At 41.6% G+C, this 18,200-nt stretch overlaps 4 protein-coding genes across 6 annotated transcripts; 1 reads left to right on the top strand and 3 right to left on the bottom strand.

Annotated features, from left to right (window-relative positions):
• Positions 1 to 801: 801 nt before the first annotated feature.
• vac14 (vac14 homolog (S. cerevisiae)) lies at positions 802 to 3,508 on the bottom strand. Its single transcript, XM_084744434.1, has one exon. The coding sequence runs from the start codon at positions 3,505 to 3,507 to the stop codon at positions 1,135 to 1,137; it is 2,373 nt and encodes a 790-aa protein (XP_084600560.1). The 5' UTR covers position 3,508; the 3' UTR covers positions 802 to 1,134.
• Positions 3,509 to 3,917: 409 nt separating this feature from the next.
• LOC146309384 (uncharacterized) lies at positions 3,918 to 7,365 on the top strand. Of its 2 annotated transcripts, XM_084744436.1 has the most exons (5): positions 4,097 to 4,373; positions 4,480 to 4,610; positions 5,736 to 5,835; positions 5,915 to 6,253; positions 6,423 to 6,655. In XM_084744436.1, exons 1-5 carry the CDS (start codon positions 4,097 to 4,099, stop codon positions 6,518 to 6,520), a joined length of 945 nt encoding a protein of 314 aa, XP_084600562.1. In that variant the 3' UTR covers positions 6,521 to 6,655. The 2 variants fall into 2 exon arrangements, with proteins under 2 accessions (XP_084600561.1, XP_084600562.1); XM_084744435.1 differs by having other exon boundaries at positions 3,918 to 4,373; positions 5,915 to 7,365.
• Positions 7,366 to 9,388: 2,023 nt separating this feature from the next.
• On the bottom strand, positions 9,389 to 11,941 carry LOC146309383 (uncharacterized). The gene is made up of 4 exons (XM_084744875.1): positions 11,561 to 11,941; positions 10,619 to 10,755; positions 10,397 to 10,502; positions 9,389 to 10,307 (listed from the first exon to the last, which is right to left on the bottom strand). The coding sequence occupies exons 1-4, from the start codon at positions 11,820 to 11,822 to the stop codon at positions 9,694 to 9,696; spliced, it is 1,119 nt and encodes a 372-aa protein (XP_084601001.1). The 5' UTR covers positions 11,823 to 11,941; the 3' UTR covers positions 9,389 to 9,693.
• Positions 11,942 to 15,791: 3,850 nt separating this feature from the next.
• LOC146309382 (uncharacterized) lies at positions 15,792 to 17,942 on the bottom strand. Of its 2 annotated transcripts, none has more exons than XM_084744873.1 (4): positions 17,460 to 17,942; positions 17,284 to 17,377; positions 17,094 to 17,196; positions 15,792 to 16,554 (listed from the first exon to the last, which is right to left on the bottom strand). In XM_084744873.1, the coding sequence occupies exons 1-4, from the start codon at positions 17,774 to 17,776 to the stop codon at positions 15,863 to 15,865; spliced, it is 1,206 nt and encodes a 401-aa protein (XP_084600999.1). In that variant the 5' UTR covers positions 17,777 to 17,942; the 3' UTR covers positions 15,792 to 15,862. The 2 variants fall into 2 exon arrangements, with proteins under 2 accessions (XP_084600999.1, XP_084601000.1); XM_084744874.1 differs by having other exon boundaries at positions 17,284 to 17,362.
• Between the last annotated feature and the right edge of the window lie 258 nt (positions 17,943 to 18,200).

Below are 18,200 nucleotides of genomic sequence, written 5' to 3'. Positions count from 1 at the left end.
CCCTGAACGCATGCTCTATTCGTACTGCACAACAGGATACACCATGAAAATACTGTGGTTCACATTGACATTAAATGACAGAAGAGTGCTATTTAACATTGAAATGCAGATCAGATTCACTTCAGACACTGTGAACATTTCATTTGGCTGGAACAAATCTCAGCTGCTAACACGGCATGATGGGACTTCCAGATATGACCATGTTATTACCACCACAGTCTATAATGAGATGACACTTTATGTACATTCTTCATATCTTCACATAACATAGTGAGTAGTTTGATTTCTGTGTATAGTGTGATGTATATTAAATCTGTGTTCTTTTTAAAACATTTTGTTTTTTTATGTTACATTAACATTCTCCTCATTATTAGCAAAGCAATTTACAAACATATCAGTTGATTTTTGACAATGTATACCCAGTGCTTGTTTGATAAGACAGTTTTTAATCATACTTAATACTTTTTGGATTCAATAGCATCTTAATAGTCTTTTCCAGTACAACTATATATATTGTTCTTGCCCTTAAAAGGGACAGTTCACCAAAATCAAAAGCATTTTTCTCTTACCTGTTGAGCTGTTTTTCTATCTAGATTGTTTTGGTGTGAGCTATCAGCTGTAGAGATGTCTGCCCTTTCTCCAATATAATGGGACTAAATGGCCCTTTAGGAGCACAAAGCACCAAAAAAAAAAAAAAAAACATCTGAAAAACTCAACAGCAGTGTCTCTTTTCCCAAATCATGACTCAGTTACTTGACATAATCCACAGACCTTGTTGTAAACAGTTTCATGTAGGAAAGAAAGTAGTTCCTACGTGAAACTGCTCACAACAAGGTTGTGAATTATCTCAAGTAACCGGGTCATGATTTCTGGAAAGAGACATTGCTGTTGAGTTTTTCAAAAGTATTTTTTGGCACTGTGACCACCACAAGCCGAGTGCCATTTAGTCTCATATTCAAGAGAAGGCAGACATCTCTACGGCTGATATCTCCAAAATTTTGCAACTCACACCAAAACAATCTAGATGGATAAATAGCACTACAAGTTAGAGGAAAAATGTGTTTTTGACTTTGAGGTGAACTGTCACTTTTTCTTTCGCCCTCCTCTCACTGTCCTCAGTGTGGCACAATGACCTCACACCAGCTTCCTGTCGGGGTGATCAGAGGCACGTCCAGAGCGTTGGTGTCGCACCTCAAGGTGTTTGCTCTGAACGCGGTCAAAATGCTGCAGCAGCTCATTGTAATCCATCTGAGTGTGAGAGGCACGTTTGGAGGCCACTTGCTGTTTTGAATCCATATACTTGGATTCATCCACAGTCCTCATCAGCTCTGGGTTGGGGACGCAGCGCAGGCGGTGGGAGAGGAGCTGGAACGCTTGGCTCTGTGGCAGCAGCATCAGCAGGCCGTACAGAGCTTTAATCAGATACGGGTTGTTCTCCACATCTAGGAGCTGCAGGCGCAGGTAGGTGAAAATGGGGCTTTCGATGAGTTGCACCAGCTTGTCAACCTCCATCAGGAAGTCTACTGTCACCTCCAGATCTCCAAACTTCTGGATGAGATCATAGGCATGTTTGTAGTTCTGCGTGAGGAAACAGAGCGACACGGTGGCCACAGGGTTGTGGCACCAGGAACGATACAGGCAGCAAAACAAAGCACAGCTCTCCTGAGTGCGCAGGTCCTTCAGCTGGTTGCGTAACTGGAAGAGCTCAGCCGAGGTGAGCAGGATGGTGTTGAGTGTCTGAACCATTGTGGAGGCGAATTTGAGGTCCTCCTCCTTCAGAAGGATGTCAGCCATAGAGTGGAAGATGTTCTCTGCATGAAGCAACAGACAGAGCTGCCTGATGATGAAAGCGCCTCTGTTTTCCAGAAGCTTCCTCTCCAGACTGAAGCGTTTCAGCAGGTTGATCATGAACTTGTAAAAATAGGAATTCATACTGGGAGTGGAGGGGGATGAGTCTGCTGCTTTGGAGCCTGTGCTGGGCTGCTGTCCTGGCTTGGCGCTCTCTGGGACCTTGAGCGCCAGTTTGTTGTCAGTGCTGTCGCAGGAGCCGACTTGGTCTGTTTGACCGGCGGGCGATGATGCTATCTCGGCTAACACCTCCAGATCTTTCAGTATCACCTCATCAGACTCATCGGACAGTGTTTTCAGCAGCATGGGGAACAGGCTGTCTGTGTGGCGGAACATTTTGCGTGGCGTCTTGATGTAGAGGTGGTAGAGCCATTTGAGCACAGCTATGCGGGTCATCATGCCAGTGGAGGAGTCGTGGAGGTGCCGGTCCAACACCTGAACAATACCATCCAGGTCGAGGGTTACCTGAGGCCTGTCAGCGCTCGCCGGGGTGAAGAAGCTGATGTTACTGAAACCAACAGATTCTTGTGATGCATTCAGCATATCATTGCTCTCTGCGTCTGTCTTAGGCTGGCCGTCTTCCTTGGACGGCGACCCTGTACTTCCACTTCTCTCCTCATCCTCCTCATCATCATCCTCAGGAGTCACCAGCTTCATCAGACTGTGATTACAGGCGCTGGCTGCTTCTTTGGTATTCTTCTTTCTGTCGTCGTAGGAAAGGCAAGGCAGCACCGCAGTTAGGATGCCAGAGGAGTAGGGGAGCATCACTCTGCCTGCAAGCTGAATAAACTCTCTCATCCAGGTCATCGCCGTCAGCTGGATCAGGTCATTTGTCAGCTTTGTTTCATCTGCTACCTGGCAGTGGATGACGAGGATGTTGGCCATCTCAGCAAATTTCACGCTGGAGGGTGTTTTCTTAATCTCCTTCAGAAACTCTCCAAGCACCACCTCACACGTCCTGCGGATCTCCTTGCTGTTGTCTCCGAGGATCTGGAAGAGCCCGTCCAGGATCTCAGGGAGGTAGTCTAACAGGTTGATGTCTGGCACAGACTCCAGAACATGGATCCAGGAAATTATGAACTGCCGGGCATATTGATTATTAGAGTAGATTCTCTCTCTGAGGAGAGGGACAAATGCCACTAGGTCAAACTTATTACTTTCAGTCACAATGTCTTTCAGCAGTCTGTCCAGGAGCTCGGATCCGCTTTTCACATTTGGGTCTGGATCTGCTGCAAGCTTGCTGAGACCATCAAAGAGCAGGTTGAAGTGGGGCAGCACTGCTCCCCTGGCCACCTTGACTATATTATAGAGGGCTTCACAGGCATAGTAGCGCAAACGGCTGTCTGAGTCATTAAAACACGTGAGCACAGGCTCAATAAGCTCCTTCAGATACAGACCTGAGTCTTTCCCGAGGGCGATGGAGCAAGCCGCCAGTCCGATGAGACCCCCCTTCCGGCTGTGAGGGTGCTGGGAAAGCGCAAACTCCGAGGCCAGGATTTGGATAACATGTCTGATCTGAGTGGAGTTATTCTGAGCCACAAACTCCCGCACCAGTTTCTCAATTTCTAGAGCCGCGACTTTCCTCTTCTCGTACAGTTTGTCATTCAGAGCCCTGACGATGTTGGGCGTCAGAGGCGAAAAATCCTTCTCCGTGTTCATGTTTGCAGCTGCAGCTCTATCGGATATTTTCTATTGAAATCTACGTTGATACGCGAGACAGCTGACTGCATTTATGATCATTTATTACAGAAAGTACTTCGGTTATACTCGCAAATCAGGAAGTCCTGTAATACAACGCAGCTGACCGGTTACATCCGCCGGAAACACGTCACGATTGCTACATTTATTTGGGTCCCGCTTTTACGATGGTCGTGTCTGGAAGGGAACCCGTGATTTTCAAACTATCGCGAGACCTGCGTACTTTATTTATTATTTGAGCGCCTTGTCCAAACTTACTATGTTTTATAATGTCACAATGTTGTAACTAAAATCTCTGTAGCTTTACCGACAGAAACCACTTCGTCAGAGTTAGGGTAAATTCATGGTTTGGGCTTACATTGTGATTCTCGCGAGATCTCTCGCAGGACTGGGGTTCCCCTCTAGAGACGACCCTTTGGGAGGACCATAGCCCAAATTAGCTTCATTAGCTACGTATACAGCTACTACAGCTACACAGGATCGGTCTTTGAAGTTTATTCATACTATTTTTCTTCAGCTGGTGAAAGCAGTTGTTGAAGCCACACCAGTGATGGCGAGCCGCCTCCCTTTTCACTCGCAGCTCTCCTCCATCATGGAGACGATGGCCAGGTCTGTCCTGACTCAGGTCTGCAAGCTGGTGGATGAGGACTCCACTGAGCTGCGGTCGGAGCTGTCTCGGCTCCTGGTTGCTAATTCAACCCTGACAGAGAAAGTAAACAGTCTGGAGTGCGAGCTGACGATGGTGAGAAGCGACGCCCCCAAGTTGTGCAAAAGTTATCGCACCGTTGGTGTACAAACTGTCGGCTGCAAAGACGGGGATGCTCAGGGTAAGTTACTTTTGTTTTGCAGTAATATTAGCTCAGACCATTTGAACAGAAATCGCATTGCTCCTGTGTTCACTGGGCTGTTTCCTCTTTTTACTTTTATTGTTAGAGCATTCCTCAGTCTCTGGACCTCCGACCATAGAGGGGATCTTTGGAAAAGACTGGTGCATGAATCTGTGGAAAGACAGAGACCCATACAGCCTGGAGGGAGTCACTGACTCAACACAGTCTTCTGACAAAGTAAGAGGAAGATTTGCAGAGGAATTTAATGTTTATGGCAATAAAAAAGGGTAAAACAACAGGCAATATGCATGGATAAAATATCCATGATTTTTATATCCTAATGGAAATGTCTGCTTATGCACATTTAAAAAGCAACAGCAATTGTGGAGTGTAGATGCCCTGATACATGTCTTAACCATGTCTTTAGGTTATAGTTAGTTTACTTTTACTTCTGTGTCATGCCAAATGTCTGGCCCATCTCATATGGATTAAAAGACACCACCATTTTTCAAACAATTCATCTTCTGGGAAAACATATAGCAGCAAAATATAATTAAAACAAATTTCCACATTATATATAATGTTATAAAATAACAATATATTATAAAGTATTTGTGTGGTCTCTCTCAAAAAGAAGAAACCGTATTCGAAATAAATTTTATATGTCATATGTCATTCATTTTCAACAGTAAGATAGATATAAATGTACATATACATGGTTTTAAAAGAACATAATGGTAAAAAACAATACACCTGGAACGAAGGTTGTCGTAAGTATTGATACTTAAGCATTTTTTCCAAAATCGTGTTTAAAACCATACTATATCTCTTAATTATAGTATTGAAAATTTTGAAAAATTATGAAAGTGCTTATTCAAGTCCTCAGGACAGTTCACTCTTTATTGTCCTGCCTGAAACCCTGAAATCTGGCTTGCAGCAAAACCAGACAGTATTAAGTGTTTTTTTTTTTTTTTTTTTTTTTTTTGTGGTCTCGAAATAAGTCTCAGTTATCCCAGTTAACACATGAGAAGGTGTCTGATAGTTCTGAGTGCATATGTTAAAAATGGCCAACATGAGACCAACATGATGCTTTTTAGTCGTGGATTTTGTCCAACCACCAGGCGAAAACCCAAATATATTTAATTTACGGTATATAATGAAGATGGAAGCAGCACAGCACCACACTGTCAAAGTCAAAGCTTCACAGTTTATCCTTTATTGACTCAAACAATTGTCAAAAGTGCTGCAGCAGATTAATTACCAGAGTAATCACTTTAGCAGTGGTCTGGTAAAGTGCTGTCACAGAAAATGTAGCTGTAGTAAATTTACAGTTTAACATTTGGACTTCTTTCTATTTTGCAGTCTGTAGCGACGCTGATTGACCAAATTACTGTGACTGAGATCAAAGAGGATTTTGTGGAGGATGCTGCCAGCAGTTGCCAGTGGGAAACACTTCCAGAAGGTAAGAAAGTGAAGGAGTGTTGGCACACTGAAGATTTAGCAGCTTTTTGAGTGTTTGACTTTGTATTTTTCTGCAACAGAACATGAAAAAAGCATGGGTGAGGAGCCGGAGTTGTCACTTGGTTACTCGACCGATGGCAGCACTTGCAGCCTGTCATTTGATCAGGATGGAGAACAGATTGTGTCTGCAGGTGGTGTTGAAGAGTCGTCCCTGCATCTGGTATCCATGAGTGACACAGAGGAGGCCTTCAGCACGCATATCATTCCAATTGAAGAGGATGACGACGACGATGATGATGTACAGTTTGTTCAAGAAAGCCAGCCGGAGCCAACGATGAACACTGCAGGAGGCCCCAGTCACAACACGCAGGAAACATCTAACACCTCTGAAAACAGCAGTGCTCTGGATAAAGATGCAGGTGATGACTGTGACATGCTTAATGTAGAAACCCGCAGAGATCTAAACAAGGACAAATTCACTTGTCGAATATGTAGCAGGACTTTCTTTCACAAGGGCACTCTAACGCACCACATGAAGTCACACAAGTCAAACTTTTGCAATATTTGTAAGCAGCATTTCCCGAACAGGAACAACTCGCACACCTGCGTGCCTCCAGTTCCCTCTCAGAGGATCACTAAGTCTTGTGAGCTGTGCGGCAAGACCTTTGCAAATCTGTCGGCTCTGAGGATTCACTATGTTGTCCACACAGGAGAGAAACCCTACAGGTGCAGCTTATGCGGGAAAGGGTTCACTCAGAAAGGCAATCTGAAATGTCACCTGCGTATCCACACTGGAGAGAGACCGTTCTGCTGTGTTAGATGTGGGAAGACCTTCACGCAAAAGGTCAACCTCAACCATCATTTAATGGCCCACAGAAATCGAGAGGTTGTGGGAGAAAAGCTATGAAACACTAAAAAACTTTCACAGAAATCTGTCAGTGACTGATTGTGGTACAAGGTCAGTAGCAATATTATCTGAATGCATCACGTACTACTTCTCACAATAGTGTAAGGGCAGTTGTTGTCATGTTTGTAATGATGTGTAGTCTGTAAGTCTAGTATCGTGCAACAAAATGTCCTGTTTTTGTCAGTTGTTCTTATTTATTTAAGCAGTTAGCACTTCAGTGTTTTAATTGTTGTTTCTGTCTTTATAATAAAACACAGTCCTGAATCTTCACTTGTTGATTAATCTTTTATTTGGTAGAACTCTCCTTCTTATGGATGAATTACTTTGTCTAATCTAAACTCAAGTCTCGAACTTGAAGTATCAGTGGAGTCTTAACATATTCATCGTTGACAATCTGAACAACACACATCTGAAGAGACTTTGGAAGGGGCATGCAGGTGTGAGTGAGAAGGGAAAAAATCAACACCACAAGATTTCTTTCTTGAGCAGGGATAATTCACTTAGCTGGGTCAGTGTGGTCTGTTCAGGGTAATCATATTATTACAAGCAAAATAGGTATTTAGTAGATCACTCATTCTTGAGAACTGGGACATAACTGTATTATGTGGTTTGTGTTTTTTTTATTAAATGTGGACATCAGCTCTTATCAAATGGAAAATCTGGTGTAGTTGATGTCTTATGGAGTTGACAAAATGTTAAAAAAAAGGTTTAGTAGTGCTTAGCAGTAGTCACACCTTTTTTTTATAGCTACACATTTTTATGCCTGATAAAATCATGTTTTTGCAAAAAATCTGATGGAAGTCTGAGACAAAGGGCAAATATTTTCATTAAAACAATAAATAATTGCACATTTTCATACCCATGTTATCAGTAGGTACTGTTATTGCTTGAAATTGTGGGTTCTCGTCTGGGACAAGGGTGTTTTCTGGCAGAGTGCAAGTTTAGAAATTAAAATAATTAAAGCAAACCAAAACTTTCCTAAATTACATACATGCAAATCCTTAAAGAATACATTTGTACAAACGTTGGAGTTAGAGTGTTGGTATTAATCTTTTTTTTTTTTTTTTCGACAGGACATGATTTGTCCCAATTCTCGAGAATGAGCGACAGATAATTGCTCTGTTTATGTGCAATGACAGTTCAGAACAGAATAAGAAAATATAATTTCTTGAACAAAAATGGTTAACATTTAGAAAAAAAAAACAAGAGTTTGGCTTGACTGCACACTGACAATATCTGTCTTATATATCCAGCCATACGAAGACACTTTAAAACAGTAACAACATTTAGACCTGAACAATTTCTCATTCATTTAAATATCATGTGACCCAAACACATCGACATCTCTGAACAGTTTTTTAAAAAAAATAGACCCTCCCACATTATGTCCAGTTCAATACCAAGACACAAGGCATGACGTGGGAAATAGAAAGCAGCGGGCAATGAAGTAAACAGAGCAACTTGTTTTACTTCTACATTGTTGTGAAGAGGTAGTTTGGAAGGTTTATGCTACATGTGTGCAAACAATGGAGCATTTGTCAAAGTAAATATTTTGGCACAGGCCTTTTGAGGTTTGAAATATGAAACCGAGGTATGTATAACATGAAACAGTCATATGACAACATGCAATGAAAAATGGAAGTACTTTTTGTCAGTTTGGATGAATAACTTGCAGTAAATGTAGGCAGCATATGTCACCTGATCTGACACTTATCAACCATGATGTGAAACTGTCTTCAGAGGCTTGTTGAGGTCATGGATGAGAACAACTGATCCAGGTACTTTGCTCCTGCGTCATGCTCCCACCGCTTTTAGGGTGAAAACGACCACTCTAATTTGACTGGTAGTCAATTCACTTTGCCAGTTTAAGTGCATAAAATGAGAAAATTGTTAATTAGCTACTAGGAGCAATTATGCTACGATTTTGCTGATGGTGGTAAATAGTTGTTACATAAAAAAATTTAATACGGACTATGGATCCTTTCAGTTTGGCTCCATGAAAGTGGAAAAACCTGACATACAACTACCTTACTGAATCTTCAGGAAATATATTCCAGACATCTGTCACTTTTTATAGTGTTACAACCCTTTCTTTTACTATTTTGGTGCTGTTGAACTTAACTCCATCCTAAAAGCAGGTGTTTTATGGTAGGGCCATATTTTTCATAATAAAAACTTCAGTTCCACCATCACCAAGACTCTCTTCTAATTCACTTTGCTCTACAGACACAATAAGTACGTCAGTAACATCATTAACTAACCCTGTGGTGGCACAGAAGACCAAGGGAGAAATAAAGAGTGAAACAAAGTTGAATGAATATGATCTGATCTGCTGACCCTCATTTCACTAAAATTAAACTTTTGAATTCAGCTCCATCCCCAATTACTGTTAAAGGTTGATTGAAATTTTGGGGCGGGGAGGCTCCAACATTTGTCAGCTTCCGAAAAGGGAGGCATGACAGAAAAAAGTTGAGAACCTCTGTATTAACCTGTGATGAAGTGTTTGCCACTGACACACATGCTGACTGGCCACTTTTACAGCGCTGGTTTTCACCCAAAGGGGGTGGGACATGACATATGGCTGCGCTCATCAATCGTGTATTTGCCAATGAACCCCCTAACCAATCAAATTAAATCATTCCCACCCATTCATATGGTACACTAGACAGGACAGATTTTCTCTGTACCCTTGTTTGTGCTGCTGCAGCATTACGCTCAGCATTAAAGCTAAAAACACACCAAACAGATTTTACAGCAGCACCATTAACCATATGGGCTATAAAATTTGCTTTCCTTTGTTCAAATTTACATTTTTCATCCATGTCCGAGTCTCGTATAGACATTTTGGCACATGCTGTGCCACTTTGAGTAGTACAGAGAACACTTTAGTAGAAGTAGCAGCTTCTCTGATCACAGTCATTTTTCTTACCAATAACCGTCTGGTTTGATCAGTCAGTGGAAACACTGGTGGTGATTTAAACCGTACTTGTATGCATAACATTTCCCACAATCCACACAGCTATAAGGCTTTTCACCAGTGTGCGTTCTAAGATGTATGTTCAGAGAGCTTTTCTGGGAAAAACTTTTGCCACAGTCTGGACAGCTGTAAGGTTTTTCCCCAGAGTGCACACGCTGGTGCAGTTTCAGGTACGTTTTCTGTGCAAACCGCTTCCCGCAAACAGAGCAGTTGAAAGGTTTCTCGCCGGAGTGTCGCCTGATGTGCACTTTTAAACTGCTCAAATAGTTGAATATTTTCCCACAGAATAAGCACTCAAACCGTTTGGGAGGCTTCATGGGTTTTGGCTGAATGGTCACTTCTTTGGTTGCATCCATGGGGATATTGTTTGTATAGTCAGAGTATTCAGCGTGGGCTGGAGGAGGATTTGTGTTGTCAACCAGAGAGCCCATTGTTGCATCATCTATTAACTTGTCCATAATCGTTGGCTGTGTGCGTAGCTGTGTTTGACTGTCAGCCATCATTGGGAAGTTGTTTAATTCACTTGAGTGAAGCTGCAGCTCATCAACAGATCTGTGAAGCATGCTGTCCTCCTCAAACAGTCCAACACCTGTCAAATGAGAATAAATTTGGTTAAATCACAGAAATCTTCTGGGTAATAATGATATGGTTTTGTTTTGTTTTTTAATCAAAACTTACTTTTTCTGTTATCTGTGAGCCTCATCTGTTGACCAATCGGATGATCATCATACATCTCCTCCTTGACAAAGACGAGATCAGGTTCTCTCTCCAACAAGTCAATTCCCTACCAACAAGATGTGACAAACAGCTTTGAACACAACAATCAGTGAGTCATCTCAGCTCACCGAGGAAATGACTGCATTGGAAAAAATAAAACCAGCTGGTAAATGATTCACTGACCTGCGGCCCCATACTTATCATAGCAGCAGGCTCCACTGTCTCTTTTCTCTGAGGTGGGAGTTTCTCCTCTCTCCACAGATCCATGCACCAGTCCTTTCCAAAGACTCCATCGATGGCTGGAGCAGGCTGCTGCTGTTCTGGAAGAAGAAGCACATATGAAATTGTGATATCCTATAGATGATAATCATAATAAACACACACCATGCTGAAATAAAACAACAGCATTATTTATTTATTTATTTTTTTGTTAATTTTTAGAGCCATTTCTTCCTCAAACACAGGTTATAAACAGGTATGTCAACAGTCTGCAGGACTGGGAGCGTGCACAACAGAAAATCTCAAATTTGTGGTTGGAGGGAGAAACACACCTACTTTCAAACATTTGATCTCAACATGATTTTAGATCCACACAAATATCATATGATTAAATTAATGAAAGAGGGAGGCAGAGTGTCAAACAAGTCTGCCACCGGTGGAAAACTGAAAAAGTACTATTGTGACACAGAGAATCGTCCATAATCAAAGCATGCAGCTGCATGTAAACAGTAATATTAGCAGAACATGCCTTTACATCAGGAAAAGCAGCTTAGCAGGAATGTAGTCTTTGGCAGAATAAGGGCAAAAAACAGAATAGTGTGTGCATGTAAATGCAGCCAGTGTTGGTACAGAACAGTGACTGGGTTTATGAGAGCTGCAGAGACAACTGCACACAGAAACCTGGATAATATTAGAACCATGCATACAGTGATATAAATAACCAGCTTCTCATGTACTGAATAAGATCAAAACTAGTATAGTCGTGCTTAAGTGAACGCAGTCACTGACAAATGTTCACAGTCAAGTTAACATTACTGTGGGTGAACCAACCCCCCCCACCCCCTACCCCTCCTCCGGTGTGGCAGCCTTGTCACGACTGTTAACCCACATCCTGACCCTCCTGACCTGCGGGGTGTCGGCGGGTGACACTGTTGACCTGCGGCGGATAGCTCTGTGCCTCCCTGGCTGCTCTCAGCTGCACCTCCAGCGAGTAGCACCGCTTCTTCAGCGCCTCGTTCTCCGTCTTGTGCAGGGATATCTCGGTGTGAAGGACGGAGGAGCACTCGTCAGCCAGGTTGCCAATTTCAACCAGAGCCGCCTTCGTTAGCTTTTCCAGGATAGCCGCTAACTGCGTCCGAAAACTTCGGTTCGTGGTGTCGCACATCATCTCGACAGGCAGGCTGGATATTTCAAAATTTTGGCAAGATTCCCAGCGTGGCGACGTTGCTCTTTAATCAAATATGCTGTATCGCTGTGCTGCAAGGGATTGTGGGAAACGGTACGCTCGTTTTCTTCTTCTTCTTCTCGATTTCCGGCAGACTGGATGATTTGCGGCACGTTGCTGCCTCTCAGATTTATTTTGCAACTAAAAAAACAGTGTAAAATTAATACATTTAAACATGCCAGGGTGGCAAAGTGGGAAAAATAAATAAAATAAAGCATAAAGAGAAAAAGAACTTTATTTTATTTTATTTTATTTTATTTTATTTGGGCAAAACAATACAATATAGCCGAGCAGACTGTAACCGTTTGGATGCATGTAAGAAAGAAAGCATTGATTAGATGCACATCACACAGTCATGCAGAGGTTGTCACATTATTGTCAAGTGAGACAGAGAAGGTGTCTTACAGACTGCGCCACTAGGGAGACATGGTCCCCACACACCTTCACGGTCCCCATACACCTTCTTACAAGTTGAATCAATATCATCAGATGTGCAAAACTGAGACATTTCTGTCCATTCAAGCTTAAAATGCTTTCAAAAGTCAACATCTTGGTGATAAAATTCAGGAAAAAAACATAATCATCATTGTTCTGCTGGTTTCAGGTGTTTTGTCAGATATTTTGGTAGTCAAACATTGACCACAAAAGAAAATGTGCATACAGCTCAAACTACAGTTAAATATTAAATATCTCTGCAGACTCACTGTTTGACCGATTTGAACAGAGTTTGAAACACCTGATATCGACCATCTAGAGAATTTCTGTGGTGATTTTGGTCGCATTTAAAATGAAACTTGTGTAGATATAGAAGTTAATTGTTTTTTTTTTCAGATTTTGAAGAATATTGAGTGATGCACTTCTGAACTGACCACAGGTGGCATTGAAACAAACTTAAATCACAGTTCAGCAGATGTGCTGAAGAAATTTCAGCTCAGTAGGATGTACAGGTGATTTTTTAAAGTTTTGATGTTGCAGTAGGCCTGTATGACCCTGCCAGTGATGCATATTTTCCAGTGTTTGCGATGCCATCATTTCCAGGAACAGTTCAGTTCCCCCTTCTTTATAGCTCTGCATAATGGAAAATACAGACCAACAGCATCGGCGTTATCTTATATATTCAACTCAGTTTTAGACGTGTTGCTTTTTCATCTCATTCATTTTCCTTTCACCTTCCTCACTAATAATGTTTGTTCCACTGTGAACTGCCTTAAACTAAAACTCTGACGTGATGAACTGATGCCCATACTTCTCCAGTTGATATCACCATGCCTAGATTTCTATAATATCGTCTCCCACACTGTTTCTTCATCACTCCTAACCTGAGTTTTCCACCTTTTATATTCAATTGCTTTGTTCTCTTTTGGTTACTTTCTCAGTGTTGTGTGGGCACAATTCCTGTCTCTGCTGCATCACATGCCTTATTCCACCATGGTGATGCAATTTATTATTCTTTTAGGGAATTTAGTTGTCATTCCCTTCATTTGTTGTTCCTTCCCTATTAACAGTCTCACAAACATAAGTGGTAACACTAAAATATTTGCAACAGTGCAGCAGTGATTACTTGGGTGGTTCACAACCTTCATCCAGAGACTGATCACATCACCAATTACGGCACTTTCACACTGACATATTCTGAGACAGTTTATTTAATTTCCACTGGACGTCCACGCCCTGTTTAACAAAAGAACCTCCATGGACACAGCAGGACTCTCCCATTAATATAACAAACTGTAAATACTAAAATGACCAGAACAGCTGAGAAATATAACCATTAGCATGTGAACAGACATCTGTGCAAGTAGGGCCTGTGATTGCAAACATTTTGTAGACTACTTGTTAAGTATGGCTTGCAACAGCGATGTTCTTGAGTAGTATTCATAATTATACCATGTCTTACTAGAGACTAAAATCTAGAAATTTCACTGTCCATCCTTTGCCCATTATCACTAAAAGTGTACTTTAAAAATAGTATTTTAGTTTTTGAATGAACCAATCACATTCTTTAAAAAGGCTGTGTCATACCAAACAACAGGGTCAACCACACCTCTTCACTAAGTACTCAGAGTTGCTCTGAGAGTTTTCCTAAATCACTCCTGAGACTCCTTGCTAGAATTGCTAAGCTTAAGTAAGAGCTCTCTGAGAGTGTTCTTAGAACAACTGTGAACACGGGCCCTGATCATAAATGTTGCACAAACTCCTTTCTCATTTTTACTATAAATACTTTCAAACCCTTTCTGTTAATAATCGTCTTTATTTCCTTTCTCTCATTGCTTCATGTACTTGTGCAGCTCCATTGAGCCGAGCTGTACCTCCTTGAGAAATCTTTCAGCAGCGTCTACCACGACTTTATTGATGTCTGACCTTTTGCTTTGGCTTCTAGCTGCCTATAGACCGTCTGCCATAAATGCAGGAAATCTTTCTCCAGGGAGCGTCAGCTGTCACTGGTCTGGTAGTTTCCACAAATTCCCTCACTTTTCTCAAGGGATCCACATTGTCACTTTCCCTCTCACTTTTTCAATTTTTTACGACCTGATGTTCACAGGATGAAAGAAGCCTTATGGTTTCTTCCACAGTTACAGCACTTGATTTCTTCAGCATGACATTGGGTAAAGTCATGGTTACCTCCACATTTTCCATCTTCTCTCTCCTCTACAAGCTGCTGCCACATGCCCAGACACTGACACTTGTAACAAAGCAGTGGAGGATGTCTGTATTGTCTCACTTGAAAGCTTGTGTCCTAGATTCACTCTTGTTGGCATCCTTGTTTGAATGTCAGGGATACATCTGCGCCGCTCTTTAAACGTAAGAGGAGACTCTCAGCTCCCTTTATATTCTTTACCATGCCACTTTCAGTTATCTCAGGGCAAATAAATCGCTCCTTGAACATTTTGAGCTTGGCCAGGTAAGTCTATAAGGCATTCAACAAACCTGTCAAGCAGAAGACAAACTTTTGTAGTCTTCATTCTCTGGTCTTCAGATTTATTTATCTCCTGTATTTTTTATATTTTTATATAGTTTATATCTTTGTTATATCTCGATCTATATATGGTTTTATTATAATTATTATTTTTTATGTATCAACATGGATATTTATAGTCATGTCTGTACTATTCAGACAAGAATCTTTAATAATATACAGTATTAGCACAGCCCTGAAATGACATTTACTCATGTGAATGGGCAAACAGTGGGCAGAATATTAGAAACACAAATTTCTAAGTTTGACTCCTTTATTTTTTAACTGTCATCACAAATAGCTGCATCACTATATGATATGACAATATGTTAGAATCATGTGGCTTCACTGCCCTCCAGTGGTCATAGTGAGGAACTGCAGCACAACTTATTTCAGGTTAAAGTTCAAATCAAATCAAGTTTTATTATTACATATGTCATACATGCTATGACTTACAGCTTCTACAGAAGCCTGATAACAACCTGATCATTTGAGTCCGGCATGTTGGAGCAGGGAAATATCTCAAACATGCAGGGCGGTGAGCCCTGAGAACCAGGATTGGGAAACACTGATCTTTATCACGCAACTTGTTTGGCTGAGATTTACTTTCTTTATGATATTCCCCAACAACCAAAGATTAATTTGAGATTAAGATTTCTCTTCAGTGTCACGGTGCTCCCTAAATGCTCAATGGCATTTTTGTTGTATTGGTTATTGATTATCACCCAATTTTCTATATTCCTAGATTGGGCTGCTTTTTATTTATGTGGTAATGACAACTATCAATAAAAAATAGTGATTAATAGATTAATTCAACTGTCAGTCAGTTTGCAAAAAGTGATGTTTTGTCACCTTTGTGAGCATTTTTTAAGTTTGGTTGACACAGCGGCAAACATATATTGATGCACATTTTCATTACATTTACACACTTAGAAAAAAGCAGGTGATACACAAACTGGAGTAAAGGTAACTTTATTGTGCACAAAAGATTTCAAACAGCAGGAGAAATGGCATTTGTATGGCTGTTTTAAGTGGTTCCATTTATGAATGTAGCACTAAATGTCGGTGCATTTGATTCACTACCATACATGTTCAAACTGGGATCTAGATGTACTGCGAGGTGTTTCTTCAGATTACAGTTCTTTGTAAAACCCTTGCCACATTTGATACAAACGAAAGGTTTTTCTCCGGTGTGCGTGCGCTGATGCATATCGAGAGTGCATTTCTGAATAAAGCCCTTTGCACAAATAGGACAGCGGTATGGCTTCTCCCCAGTGTGTGTGCGCTGGTGTGTATACAGATGGCCTTTTTGTGCGTATCTCTTTCCACAAAGTGTGCACCTGAACGGTTTCTCTCCTGTGTGACTTCTCTGGTGAATTTCAAGCTGGCTAAAGCATCTGAAGCTCTTGCCACACTGCAAGCAGCCGAACCTCTTAGCAGCCGAGTTCCTCAAGTTGTGAAGCTTCATATTCCTGAGCACATTCAAGCCTTGGGAGGCAACGTTTTGAGCCATGCTTTTCCCAGCCTCCAGGTTTGTGTGTGCAGGTGTGAGCTGTGGATTCCACTGCGTTTCCCTCCTCCCTGGTGTAGCGAGAGACGACTGGGTGCTCAGGATCACAAAGCTGTCAGGAAACAGAGGCTGCTGCTGATGCTCTGCAACAGGTTTAGGACGCTGCATCACCTCTGGACTCTTCTGGCTATCTGTGACCACTTCCCTTCCTGTTGACAGCATATGAGCATGTGTGAAACATTTTTACATTGATGACCAAGAAGCCACAAGCTGACTGGTGTTACAAAACAGATCTTCTTTATTAAATAACTATTGCTGGAGTTTTGAGCCATAAGAACGAGTAGCAAGAAAAATGTGGCTTTGACCCACTGTGGTAATTAACAGATAGAAGCAATCCATGATGGCAGACTTAATTAAAAGTAATTCAAAAATGACTCAGTGAATCAGAAAACATTAACTTTGTCTTTGTTCTTCATGAGTCATACATTAACCCATGATGATCTGTGTATTAATTAAGCATTAATAAATTATTAACTATTAGTGGATCAGTATTGTAAAGTGTTACCAAGTTCTTAAGTTGTTTGCAGCCACAATTTAATGCATGAAGCCCATTGTTTCTATACGACATATTATAATGTGCACCAGTTAACTTAAGGTAACTCCCGGTCCATTTTATGATATTAAAAGGCTTTCTCCAGAGATACATTTTAAACATTGCTGTGCAACCAAACCCTCGTTTAATACTAACTGTTTTCACTTGTCCTGTCTTGTTCGGTGTCTCCATTGTCCAACTCTGACGGCTCCTCCTTCACAAGTATCAACTCAGGTTGCTCTTTCGGTGGATTCGGGAGCTGTTGAGAAAACAGTATGAATGACACTTGTTTAAAATGAAAAACCCAGTAAATACAGTGACGAGATGTGGCCAGTGCAGGACTCACCTCAGCTGCAGCTTGCTCTTCACCTTGATGCAAACTGCCCCTCTCAGTGGATGAAGTTATGCTTTCCCACGGGCTCTCACTAGGACGCAATAAACTAGATTAAATACACCAGACAGAGTTGCGTTTGTTAATGCACTAACTACCCACGGGCGACACACATGAATCAACAAGCCTACCTTTTAATGGCAGGTCTTGTCCTGTCAGGATCCAGCACTCCGTCCTCTGGAGCGTCCCTCGCCACCGAGCACGCTGCTGCTGCGGCTGCTGCCGCCGCTGCGTCCTGCTGTCTGCTCCCCTGCGCAAGATAAAGCAGTTTTTCCATCAGCTGCAGCTTCTCCGTGAGGGAGGCTATTTCGTTCCGCCCTCGAGTTATCTCTATTTTCAGCATCTTCGACTCGATCTCCACCAGTTTGCTTATTTCCATTACAGCTGTTTTGGATAACGCGTCCATGATGGAGACGAGCTGTGTCTGGAAGGAGAAGACTGTCGACATGGTGTTAAGGTTTCTGTCTGTGCGCCAGATGGACCCAGAGGAGTTGTTGCAGGTCGACGGGTCTAAATATTCACTGAAAATGAAGTTACAACATACACGAAAAGAGCTGTGTGTGCATGCCCACAAGATACGCGAGTGTCTCTTCCAAACTCAACTGGTTGAGTTGGATGCAGCGCTGCCACCTGGCGGCTGGGAGGAAGTATTACAGCCACACTTAAAACTACAAAACTGAGCTGTAAATCTGACACAGCTTCCCCTGTTTATTCTTTCAATATGAATGGCTATGAAAATTTGGTCTGATTTAAATTCTCGTTTTTTAAAATCCATTAATGCAACTCACTGTTTTATAAAGATTTGCTATAATGACAACATGACGAACATCCCCCTAAACATGTTGTTAATTTGTTTTTAATTTATTTGAATT

Source organism: Lutjanus erythropterus, chromosome 19, assembly GCF_056507025.1.
Source record: "Lutjanus erythropterus isolate fLutEry1 chromosome 19, fLutEry1.hap2, whole genome shotgun sequence".
NCBI classification, from domain to species: domain Eukaryota; kingdom Metazoa; phylum Chordata; class Actinopteri; order Lutjaniformes; family Lutjanidae; genus Lutjanus; species Lutjanus erythropterus.
The sequence above is the reverse complement of the archived record's forward strand: the minus strand, read 5'-3'. Positions and strand labels throughout refer to the sequence as shown.

Coding starts and splice junctions, on each gene's coding strand:
- LOC146309383 (XM_084744875.1), bottom strand. CDS start 11,822: ATGATGTGCGACACCACGAACCGAAGTTTTCGGACGCAGTTAGCGGCT. Junction 10,756..11,560: donor CACCCGCCGACACCCCGCAG/GTCAGGAGGGTC, acceptor TTCTTCTTCCAG/AACAGCAGCAGCCTGCTCCA. Junction 10,503..10,618: donor TGATAAGTATGGGGCCGCAG/GTCAGTGAATCA, acceptor TCTTGTTGGTAG/GGAATTGACTTGTTGGAGAG.
- LOC146309382 (XM_084744873.1), bottom strand. CDS start 17,776: ATGTCGACAGTCTTCTCCTTCCAGACACAGCTCGTCTCCATCATGGAC. Junction 17,378..17,459: donor ACAAGACCTGCCATTAAAAG/GTAGGCTTGTTG, acceptor TATTTAATCTAG/TTTATTGCGTCCTAGTGAGA. Junction 17,197..17,283: donor AAGAGCAAGCTGCAGCTGAG/GTGAGTCCTGCA, acceptor TTTTCTCAACAG/CTCCCGAATCCACCGAAAGA.
- vac14 (XM_084744434.1), bottom strand. CDS start 3,507: ATGAACACGGAGAAGGATTTTTCGCCTCTGACGCCCAACATCGTCAGG.
- LOC146309384 (XM_084744435.1), top strand. CDS start 4,097: ATGGCGAGCCGCCTCCCTTTTCACTCGCAGCTCTCCTCCATCATGGAG. Junction 4,611..5,735: donor CAACACAGTCTTCTGACAAA/GTAAGAGGAAGA, acceptor TCTATTTTGCAG/TCTGTAGCGACGCTGATTGA. Junction 5,836..5,914: donor GTGGGAAACACTTCCAGAAG/GTAAGAAAGTGA, acceptor TTTCTGCAACAG/AACATGAAAAAAGCATGGGT.